Source organism: Vidua chalybeata, chromosome 3 (genome assembly GCF_026979565.1).
Source record: "Vidua chalybeata isolate OUT-0048 chromosome 3, bVidCha1 merged haplotype, whole genome shotgun sequence".
In the NCBI taxonomy this organism is placed as follows: domain Eukaryota; kingdom Metazoa; phylum Chordata; class Aves; order Passeriformes; family Viduidae; genus Vidua; species Vidua chalybeata.
The window spans coordinates 46,151,272-46,163,455 of NC_071532.1; the positions used below are offsets into that span (position 1 = coordinate 46,151,272).

At 36.5% G+C, this 12,184-nt stretch overlaps 1 protein-coding gene across 1 annotated transcript in view; it reads left to right on the forward strand.

Moving 5' to 3' along the window:
* Positions 1-12,184, forward strand: part of FMN2 (formin 2) — a 154,472-nt gene that overhangs the window by 139,437 nt on the left and 2,851 nt on the right. The window contains exon 18 of the mRNA XM_053938818.1: positions 11,494-11,575. Coding sequence (XP_053794793.1) covers positions 11,494-11,575 — 82 coding nt within the window. The remainder of the gene's footprint in view (positions 1-11,493; positions 11,576-12,184) is intronic.

Consider the following 12,184-nt stretch of genomic DNA (forward strand, 5'->3'; position numbering starts at 1 on the left):
ATAGGTCTGCCAAGAGGCTTTCTGACCAGTACTATTTTTTGTGGTCACACTGCAGTTAAGGCTAACTAGGTCATTCCATTAGAAATTTATATTGGGTTGTTTATAAACTTTTTGATGATATTTTGTGGAGATTGACATTTCTGATAATATGTCTATCCTAAATATATATCCTTTTAAGTGAAAATTTTCAAATACTACTTCTTTCTGATGAAGCAACTTTAAAAAAAAATCCAAAATAAACAAAAAGCTGCCAAAAAAAAAAAAAAAAAGGCAGAAAAGCCCACAAGAAAAGGAAAGCCATAATCAAACTTAATGGGGCATGTTTTGAATTTTTCCAGTTGTGGTGTTGTTGTCATTGTCCTTCAAATACATTTATAATGTGTCAGTAATAGTCTATAGTTTTCATCCAGACTTTGCAAACTCTTGAGAGGTTTACTATCAGTATAGCCTGCATTTTGTGCTTAATCAGCAAGAAAAACTAGAAGAGCTGACATATTTTCCCTAATAGTTTTTGCGTTTGAAAAGAGAGAGTATGATTTTGAACTTCACAAGCTTTCTGTTCAGCACCCTTATTATCTATACAAGAATTTGAGGTGTTGCGTACCCACAGATGCACGTTGCTCTCTGAATACAAAGTCAGCTAATGCACAGCTGCAGTAACAGCTCTGCAAAAGTCTCCCCTTCTTAGGAAAACTCTTAGGCAATCAGATTATCAATCTACAAATGCCTAGTTTTCCCTCCTGTTTTGAAAAAAAAGTATCTTTTACAAGCTGACCTATAAATGTATCAAACTTTTTTTCTCATTAATCACTTTCTTTAGCTTCTAAAAACATTTATTTAAGTTTCTGAGTTAGATGTAGTCAATCTGAAGTGCACTATTCCAGTCTAGCACTTCTGTGAGAGCAAGAAGTATTTTTATTTTTCTTGACATCCAGCAAAAGCCTGCAGAATTGTTGCCCAGACCCTACCATTTTCCTACCAACTACCAACCAGGAAAAGATATCCTGTCCTAAGAATGAAAGATAAAAAGAGTGCATGAAGCAACATCCAAAGAGGGAAGTTTTGAAATGTTCTAAAAAATTGAAAAAGTTAAGCAACTGCTGGTCCTGGAAATAAAATATAAAAATACAGTTATTTATCAGAAAATCTCATATTGCTATGGAAAACAATGATTCATCTTTAGGACTACATCGTTTCTTTATGGCCATGGAATAGACCCTGGCTCATTACAGTAGCAAAAAGCAGCGAGTCCTTTAGGAAATTTTATGTTTTAAAGTTCCATTGCTGTCAAATGTTAGTATCAATATCATCAGGTCATAGATATCATTTCAGACCTTACTAGAGAAGGATCAATGAGGTGGCAGAAGCTCATATGCAGGGCTGCAGTTTCCCCTTCCCTTTATCTGGGTGTGAGTGAGGTGTTTACACTTGTTAGTCCTCTCCAGCTCTGGATGTGTTTCCCTCTCTTCAGACTGTTTGCTGTTCTAGAGGGCCTGTGCAACTTGGCGAAGATTTACCTTGTATTAGTTGTATTTCTAGATGGTAAAGCTGGAGGAGGAAAGAGTGAGGGGCAGATAGAGGTGCCTTGTAAATGTGGGTATAAGGTACACAAAGGGCCTTGCCTTTACTAAGAGTTGTGTTGCTGAGCAGAAGCTGTGTCAGGGATGCCAGCAGAGGAGAATTCATAAGCAGGATCAACACAATGGTTAAAATTCTGTAAGTCCCTGATATCTTGCATCACACTAAGCTTGAGAATTTCTTTTGGCTGACTTTATTCAACCCTTTAACTCCCACAATAAATCTTTGACACATTAAAAATAATCTATAAACTCAGAAAAATGCACTCGTCTCTCAAATGCAGAAGTTGCCCATTCCCTTAAGAATAGCAGTTAAGCTGGCACCTGGTGTGTCACACTGTGTATATCTAGATGAAAGGGAGATTCCTGGCCAGCATGTCTCCACAGCTCATTGATCTCCCTCTGCAGAAAGACTGGTATGTCTCCCTACAGACTCCTTGGCAGGATGATTTAAAACTTGCTGTTGAGCAATTTAAAGTCTGGCATGGGATATCTGTGTGTTGCACAGTGAAGAGCATATTGGTAAGCTGCCACTTCTGCTTGCAGAGGAGGGCATTAAATCCCATAGCACGAGCAATGTCCTCTCAGAGTAATTTAAGGGATATTTTTTTTACGCTTATAATACAAACCAGTAAGTCAGACTTGAGAGTGAGACATCGAGGGGCATGGGAATAGGTACTTGCAAAGAAATGCAGAGATGGACGAAAAGAAAAGAAAAGAAAAGAAAAATGTATATGGAGCTGCAACATGAAAAGGAAATGATGAACATGTGGAGGATGTTTAGTGGGGTCACATTTTGCTTGGCATGCTCCTGTAATGCCAGCTAAAAGCTCCAAGTGTTATGTTAGTGAGTAGTCATGGGCAGATACATTTGCTGACATCTCTTGGAAGCTTTAATCTCAATGTGTTTATTAATCTCAAACCAACTGAGCTGCATGCGGGTAGGCATGGGTTTACAACACAGTTATAATGACATTTCAAAACAGAAGACGATTTTACGTGACATTCAATTGAATAATTACACGGATCTCCAGTTTTTGGGAGTATTTCAAAATTGTTAACCTGCATAGCTTTCTGATCAGAATATACTGTTATGGGCCCTGGAAAATCTACTTTAAAAAGCCTAAACACACCTTAAGCAGCCAGCTGTGAGGCAGTATCTCACAAAGATACTGCTTGCTGTCCAGATAAAAGAAGTTGCTCAACATGTATGGTTTGTTTTCTTCTTCCTTGGGCATTTTTGGCAATTAGTTTTTCTGGTGTTTTTTTTTTTGTTTTGTTTTTTTGTTGTTGTTGTTGTATTTTTTTTTTTTTTAATTAATACATCGTACTTTGGTTAGGGGGAGGTGAACAGAACTTTCATTTCTTAGCATTGCTTTTGAGGGAAAAGTTTGTGGGGGAAAAAAGCATTTGGAGATACATTTTTCAGTCTGGATCTTTGGTGGAAAATCCTTCTGAATACCTTAGTCTAACATTTTTAAGCAATCCTGTGTTTTTTTATAAGACAGGAAAAATATTTCTATTCACAGGTGTGAGCCAACTGGTGCTTACAAATATTAAACTTAAACAAAGTGAAGGATCTAGTAAAAAAACTAGTTCCAAATATGTAATATTTCCTAATTTTTGTGACTTGTGTGAGGTTGGATTCCAGAATGGCCCCCACGTAAACAGCAAAGGGTTCTTCAGTGGTATCTGCCCGGTGATGGTGTTGTATCATGCTGGCACATTATGTTGCATCCTAGAATGTGTGTTTTACATAAAAAGAAAGTAGCTAACAATCATCATTTCATAATGAAGTTTACCGACTGTTTTCATGGCTGTAATGTCAGACTGGGTGTGATAATCAAAGCTGTAGTGATAGGATAGGATACCATTATTTCTGCCATGTGATCTTTTCAATCTCTTTTTAACCTTTTCCTGTTCATCACCTCTTGATTAAAGAATGACATTTGTCTATGATAAAAACAGGGGCTGCATATTCAATAGATACTTGTGTATTGGTGAAAATAATTATGTAATTAAAAATTTAAACAGAATTTTTGTCAGACACTACAATTTTTATATTTGTTAGTGGTTTTATTCCCAGGCAAAATGATCACTTTGGCATTTGAGGTGCAATAAAGCATTGTAATCTTTTACAAATGAGCAGCATTTGTCATTAAATATTGGCCCCCAAATGTTTGAAATGCTCACAAAGGCTTAAAACCTACTGTAACCCAGACTGATCCCGAGCTACCAAAGATGTGAACTTCCTTGCTCTCCAGCAGTTTGCCAAACCAGTGCATGGAGTTGGCAAAATGGCAACATCCATTAAGTGTAAGTGCATGTGCATTTTTTGGGCAATCAGTATAAGGAATAGTCTAATATCGGGGGATTTATTACATACTTGAGAAGAACTTAACTGTGTCTGCAGTAATTTTTGAGTTTTTACAAAATTATGTATGGGCACTTTTTACCTCATGCAGCAAAGTTCAAGGCCTCTTACTTTCCCATCTCATGCACTGGAGATCTCTTAATGTTGTGGCTCTCCAGCTGACTTCAGGTTTTTTTTATTTTCTCTTCATTAATCCCTTCTATTCATTCAGTTCTCATATTTGCTTGTACTCCAATTTGGTAGCTATCAATTATCCAATGTAGCAGCCCCAGCGTACCCATTATAGCGACTCTTCTGTCCAGGGTATGTTTCCATATTCTCTTTAAGAATCATCTTCTCCATGCAGTCTGTTTACCAAGACTTTTCTTATCATTTTCTACAAGTTAGGTTTTTACCTTCTTTTTACCCCATCTGCTGCTTAAAAACATTTTACAGCTAACATAGATTTTCACACTCCTGTTCACACATAAGTTTCTTTTGCTTGCTGATTATGTTACCACTTTTACCTCACTTCTAGTCTTCTTCCCTATCCTTATCATTTCCCGTTAAATTTCCTAACCAAATTGTCCAAATGTAGCCAGCTTCTGTGAGAGCAACCTGGCTTCAGTTCCAAGAAAAACGGTGGAAGGTGATGACTAACTTTTCTCACTATAATTTCAATCTTGGTATGTAAAGTCTGTAGAAAAGTGACTTCCATCTTGCCTGAAGGTAGCCAGGAACAGCCTGCAATACTGGTCACTCAGACAATTTAATGACAAAGGTAATGAAATATATTTTAGTGGGGATATGTATATTTGCATCCAATTTGCATTTTATTACAAACATAGGCATTCTTTAACAGTTCAATTCTTTTATTTCATTACATTTTCAATGTTAAATTCTCTTTAATGTTAAAATTATAGTCTTTAAATCATGTTTTACACAGTATTCTCTTTATTTTATTTATTCACATCTGTATATCTCTTCATAGACAAGAGTATAACCCCTAGATCATCAAGACTTGATTGCCAGAGAGAACCAAGGGAAACTAAATACTTCTGAAATACTTTCAGAATATTTTTAAGTGTTTGGTGAAGTGCAGTGAGACTCTGTAATGGGAAAGTTGAATTTTCATTTCATTTGGCATCAAAGTTTTATTTTAGGCCCATTTGACATGATGCACACTAAAAAAAAAAAAAAGTGAAATATATTCCCCAATGTCTACACTGTTGACAGAGGAGGTATCTTATCCTGGGTCCTGCTACAGATTATTTTCTCTGTTAAGTGGTCAGATTACAATGTTTTAACTTATTTGTCTGTGGTCCTCTGGGTGAAATTATAATTAATCACTGTGTCTTTCCAAGAACCACTGTCTGTCTCATGGTCCTTGAATTAACCATGCAAGGAGCTGGCAGGGATGTCAGGATAGGCTAATACATTATCTCTCTGTTGGTAGGCTAATGTCAGGTTTCATTTGTTTGTTTGAGGGGATCAGGTACATTACAATGTACTTCTTATCTATATAAAGTCTTTGCAGTCAGTTACTGAATCATATCTGTGTCATCACTTCAACCCTATTGGCATGAAAGTAAAAGCTCTACATTTTTTTATTCATCTTTTATTTTGGAAATTGTAATTTTCCATTATGGGTTTTATGTTTTGGTTTCTCCCTTAGCAAAAAAATATTTTCAATATTTTTGTCAATTAATAAACTATAGGAACATTACCTGGAAGGGTTTAAGGAGAGAGTTTTGAAGTTTTCTGCCCTTGAAATCTGAAAGACGTTTGGCATTTGATAATTTAGTGGAGGATTTTTTATTTGTTTTTATATGTAAAGGTACTGTTATTATTATAAACAAGTTTAACTCAATATTCAACCCAGACAAAGCTACATAAAATATTTTGGCAACACTCCTTTTATTTAACTGATAATAAGCACTTGGTAGTATAAAGAGTATTGGCTTCAGCCTTGTTTTGTGTTAAAAAATGCAAAATATCTGCAGAAAAATGTCTTTTGGGTTTCATAAACTATACTGTCAACTGTAAAAGTAATATCTGTCTGAGTTTATCATGGAAGTTTCTGCAAGCAGCTCTGCTATCTAAGTAACTTTCCAGTCCTCTCACTGTGATTACATTTGTCATGTCACAGTGCTCGCTAGTGAAGTGTAAGGCGACCAAGCCTAGATGGAGCCAGTAAGAAATGAATCTGTCTGCCACAGATACTTCAGACAAAATTATTAATGTTTAGTGGCAGGGAAGTGGCTACCCCTTCAATGGATTGAATGATGACAGAAAGTCTCAAAGCCTTGATAAGGTTGTGGCCAGGCTGGCTTTTGGTCTAGAAGGTAGATAAAAACACTCTGTCTTTTGGGTTTTTAAGCATGTCTGGTTTCTTTTTCCTGTGTGCATGCTGAAGTGAAACTTGCTTATTTGTCTTACAGGCTATCTTTAAACGGAATAGTAATTTTTATAAGTTTGTCTCACAACAAATATGAGAATATGAGGTAAAAGGAGGTGATAGTGCTGGAGAAAAGTTTTTATTATGATGGAAATAAGAAACTACTTATTTTGTTACAGGTGACAATTGATAGACTCAATTTTATTAAGTAGCAGATTTCAGGACTATAATTCTTAGGCTCTGTAAGTGACTGGCTATTCATTCCCTTGCAGATTTTTTGTTTAATTTTTTTTAACAGATCCACTGATTGCCCAGTGTTCTATGTTCCCTACATATTGTCTTATTGTTGGGGCTATTTGGAAGCATATTCTTTCTGAAATAATGCAAGAAATGCTTTAGCTAAATCTATTATTTAAGGAGATTCAAGTGATGAACACTCTTAACAAGTATTTATAGAATCTGCCCTGGGCCTGAATAACTCTGCTCTTCAGATTAATACAGTGAGAGTTAATCAACTCTCTGGTTGTCTAGGCTGGGAGCTCTAGTTTCTGTAGAATTATGTTCTCACTAAGAAAAAATCAAGAAATTACTTGGGAAAAGAATAAGAGGCAAAAATTGCTAAAAGTAACACAGCTGATGTTATCTTTTCTGTCAAACTAATATGCTCACTTTGGAGCCAGAATTGGCATAGGATGAGACAGGGATTGATAGTAAATGAACCAAAGTAGTTTTGCTGAAATAAAGTGATTTTGAGAAGTGGTTGTAAAATATGAAGTGGGATAGTTTGAGCATCAGTTTAGCAAAGTTTAGCACACTGCAAGCTTAAAAGTCATTCCCACCACGCTTATCAAGTTAAGGGTACCACCTGGCTTCTCCAAGAGCACACCATGTCTTTTCCCCCTCCAACTTCCTCTCCCATTCTCAGATCATGCCTGGAAGATCTGTCCTGCTTCTGAGGATTTGGTTGCCATTGAGAATGATGGCTCTATAAGAGGACCAAACAGCTTCTCTAACAGAAAGTATTAGTAGTGAAGAACTAAATAGTTTAAGTAAAAACAGTATTAAGTATTTTCAGAACAATAGATCAATCTATCTCATGCCTGCTTTTGCCTAAGGGTTATAATTCTCAGGAACTGGGGAACACTCACCTTCCTCAGACTTCTTCCACAGTCTCCTGAGTGGCAGCCTATTTTTCCACAGAAGGCCTGACAATTTAATACCCACTCCTTTCCTAGGAGTATCTTTTAACTGTTTTTTTGTTTTTTGAGCTCTGCATTGGCACAGTGGTAGTGTCATTTTGGCCTGGAGCTTGGAAATACGTTGTTGTGTTGCTTCTCCTTTGTGGCTGTTGGGAGTCTTGTGTTGTTTTCTCCAAAAATCTTTTTTCCTCCTCCCATTATTTAATTAGGTCCATTAGTTTCTTCATAAAGCTATATCAACTCACCACAGTTGAGTTAACTCATTATTAGTAGTGTTCATGCAATTTTTGTGCTCTTTTGTCTTCGATTATTGTGTTGCGCCTCCATGCTGATCAGGGTCCCACTGAAGTCAGTGGGAAGTAGTGCAGGAAAAGCCTGAGCAAGAGGAAGGTACACAGGGATTTGCTTGCCATTGTGAGAAATACGGCTTGAACCAGCCATAAACTGATAAGCAATGTGCTTTTGCCTAAATCTTGTTAGTTTCATGGAAAGATTAAAAAAAAAACATTCATGGCCAATAGAGAAAACTTAAGATGACAAAAACTTGCCAGCGGCAATTATTTTCCAACTGGACTAAGACTATTGCCCTTACTTTATGGGACCTTTTATCTGCTTTTCTAGATCACACATTTTAAACAGTGTGGATGCTCCTACAAAACACATCCTTTTCCTCTTCCAGAAGGATTAAGTTATTTTAATTTTACATTTAATAAAATCTTAATTAAGCTGAATGATCTGCCTTCACAAAACCAGTGAGCCACACTCACTGGTTTATGATTTGGCCCTGTGGAAGGCTAATAGTTGTCTGCCTCTATTTCACCAGTCTGCTGGCTTTTCCTTTTTAGATACAGCTGTAGATTTATACAGTTCTCCATGCTTCCAGATTTAATATGGTCACAAACTAAACCTCCTTGAAATTAGCCTTTGGTGTGCTACCTTTACATTTCTCAGGGCATTTCTTGATGAAGAAGCATATGCATGGGTCACATGGGGTCCACTGAGTCTCTATCCAACTGCTTGGAGCTTCCTGCACAGAGAGAAGGATGCGAGCCAGGAGGCTGTGGACTGTCCCAAACCCACACAGTGAGTCAGTGATATGGCTGGAACTGGAACTGAGTGGTTGCTAGCTCTCAGCCTTAAGTGTATTAAGGAGTAATGCTTCTCATCTTCTTTATTTCCCTTGGTATGAATAAATGGGCTCAAACTCCAAGGAATTTCATAAAGCTCCCAAAACCTTGAGAACCACAGCCATACTATTGAGACCAGCACCTCTTACATAATACTGGAAATTTGGGAAACACAACCTTAAGATTGTCACTTATCAGTCTGGAGGTTGTGGATCAGTTTCATCTCAGGGCCACAGAAGTTCTGACTTCCTCCTTCACAGGGTGGCATGTTATAACATTTGCTGTTTCAAGCAGAGACAACCTTTCTCCAAAAAGCTGTTTCTCTAATTGAAGTAGAATATGTAGAGATGTTACACTGACAGTGACACTTAATGGGACCTGGTCTTTAGAAAACAGTTGCATTATCAAGGGTTCTTTACTGTGTGAGGATTTTTGTTTAATTAACATGAGTCCCACAGGGAGCTGTGTTGTCTTGTGACCTTGTATGTTAGCAAGCAGTGGGTAATCCATCCTGGAAGGGGGATGTTTAGGTGGGACAAAGACGGGAATTGAGGATTCCCTGGCATTTCCCAAGAATACCATCTGGATCTGTGTGAACTGATTTGGTAAATATTTTTGTACGTTACATATTCTGCCATTTGCATGTTGAGTAGTATGAATACCTGCACATATTACACTGCTTCAATAAAACAGTCATTTTGATAAACTCAGTAGTACTTGTATAGTCCCTGTACACGTACAGGGATTTGATACTAATTTACTCACATGTAAGATTTCATTTTGTTATTTAAATGATGTCTACAGTGAAGGGAGCCAGCTATACTTGTATTTGAAAAAGAGGAACTTACGTGATAGATGTGATATTTTATATCTGACTTTGTAAGAGTGCCTTTTGATAGGTTGGAATGTGTCTGAATATTTAGAAAAGATCATGGGAAGATCAATGTCAGATATTTTTTTCCTCCTTTGGAGAAAAGTAGACATGAAGCAGAAGAAAAATTGTATTAGAGAAAAGAAAATGTCTTTGAATTTTTCTTCATTCTGCGTCATTCCCATAAGTTTCTATTTGAAGCTATCACTGTGTTTTGGCTGCCACTTTTACTGAATCTACTTAAATACATTTTAAAGGTGAATTACTTGGCTGCTTGACATTTTTGTTCTAGATTATGCTGCAATCTATCTGATTTGCAGTCAGAGAGAAAGCATTACAGCTTGAAAGAATAGGTTTCAAAGCTTTTTTACCCCCTGACCTGTGCACATGAAAGTCTCCCTACACTAACAACATACAAGGCCATCAAATGAAGAGGGCAGCTTGCGGAAATGTTGGAAAAGAACTGATTAATTAATTTAAATTAATTTTTGAAACTATAAATTTGAAACTTAAGAACAAGGTGTGTCTGATGAAGTTGAATAAAGTAGAGATGAATATGAAGTTCTTTTTTTTTTTACTATGCTTAGCAGACTCAGCTGGAGTTTTATTTTCAAAATTTTGGCCCTTACCACACACACAAAAATTACTATTATTCAAAAATAATAGTAACGCAAAGTTGGATTCTCACTGTGTAGTCTTGGTGAAATAACAGACATACTAGTGGTCTGGAGATGAACTGCAAGGAACCAGCCAAGGATATATGATTTCTTAATATCATTCAACTGTTGCTTATTTTTTCACTCTTGGGTAATAGTGAAAAGTCAGACTAAGTGCTATGTCAAGTCCACATTTTTGGCAAGATCAAGCCAATATAGAATTCACATTTTTGTTTTCTACAGTTTTATTTATCAATAAAATGCTCATCTCTCATTAAAAAAAATTAAAGATCTCACATGATTTAATGTTCTCTTATAGAAAGTGTTTATCTAACTCTTTGCAGCTCAGAGAATTCATAACATAAATCTGTATTATCAGTGTTCCAGCAATCATGTGTGTTTACAAGGTTGATATATAAAATGAATGAAAATTGTAAAGAAACATTTTACAGTGTGACATTGAACCCATCAACTTGAGTCTGGCAGGTTCCCAGTCTGAGTGTAGTCCTCTGACTTTCAGTTTGTTTCCTATCTGCATGACAAAAAGGATATTTCTCTCACCAAAAATGTGGTGGCATTTGGTCTTTATTTGATACTGTCTGCCATGTCAGGAAGCACTAAGAAGTGGACCCTTACTTTTAGAACCTGCTCCTCTCTTTACATCCAAGCAGCTGAACTGCATTCATCCCCAGTGGTCACGTAGCCTTGAGGTTCCTCAGCTTTGGAGTTAGAGAGATGTGTGCAGTCACATGCATCACCTTGGTTTAAGCATCGTGTTCCATGGAAATTTTCCATTTTTTGTTTTTAAAGGTTGAGAGTAAAGACTGGAAATTTAGGTTAAGCTATTTTGCCATTTTAAATATAAACAACAGTGGGTGGAGGGGAACATAGCTTGGTGGCAAAATTTGTTTAAACTGTGATTGAAGTACTGAGGGTTGGAATAGATGAAGAAATACTTTAAACAGTGATAAAAAGAAAAGGCGTTTTCTCAGCAGTACGTGCATGAATGCTCTGAAATGTAAACTACATATCATCCAGTATATTTTAAGCCCTCATACATTTGAAACTTCAGCTGCAGTAAGTACTGATTGCTTTTGTAACTAGAATTGATTATGCCTGTCTGTGTAAGTGCCGGGTATGGCCACAACAGCCCTGGAGTGCAAGAACTATTTTGTGGAGCATGCTAATGAATATATGGAGAATAAAATTATCCACTTGTGTCCTCAGGCCTTAACTTGTAAGTTTTATACTGCATTGTCTTTTTAAATGTTGTTGGTGTACAGCAGTATTTATAGATTTTGTCTCTCTTCAGAGTCAAAGAAGCAGAGGAAGTCTGCAGGCAGAAAAAGGGGAAGTCGCTATACAATATTAGACCAAAACATGACTCTGGAATTGTAAGTAAAATATGTAGCAATACTTCTGTTTATATCACTTGTTATACCTTTTTTCTCTTTGCATTTTATAGGTAGGTTATTCTTGATGTATGTTTTTGTTCTGGGTTGGTTTTTGCATTTTTTTCTTTAATGTTTAACATTTTCCTTAAAGGTGTTAAATTAACAAACTTGAAATCTGCTTATGAATATTACTCCACAAAATAGATGTAGCACAAGCAAGAGCAGTCTATTATTGCTCCACTGTGCTAATCTGTGTTCTTCCCAGTCTTGGTGTAGGATGCACATAGAAGACAGAAAGGTAGTTTTGGTCTTCCAGCTTATTCAGTTTGTATTCACTCTCTTTTCTGTAGATACAGCGTGAAAGGAAGAATTTTGATAGTTACACATTTTTCAAGGTGGATCACTGTATCAAATACAGTGTTTTCTGATCCCCTGATATAGATTTGTTTGAAATAGAAACACTAGAAAAAGATAATACTGGGCTCTCACCATTCTTTTAAAAGTAAATAAATAACTTCAGTGATAATAGAGGAGTAATTCTGGTCATTCAATAAAACCTTTCCCCTATGATTGCCTAACCATTGTAAGGGTCATGACTGATTTTACAGA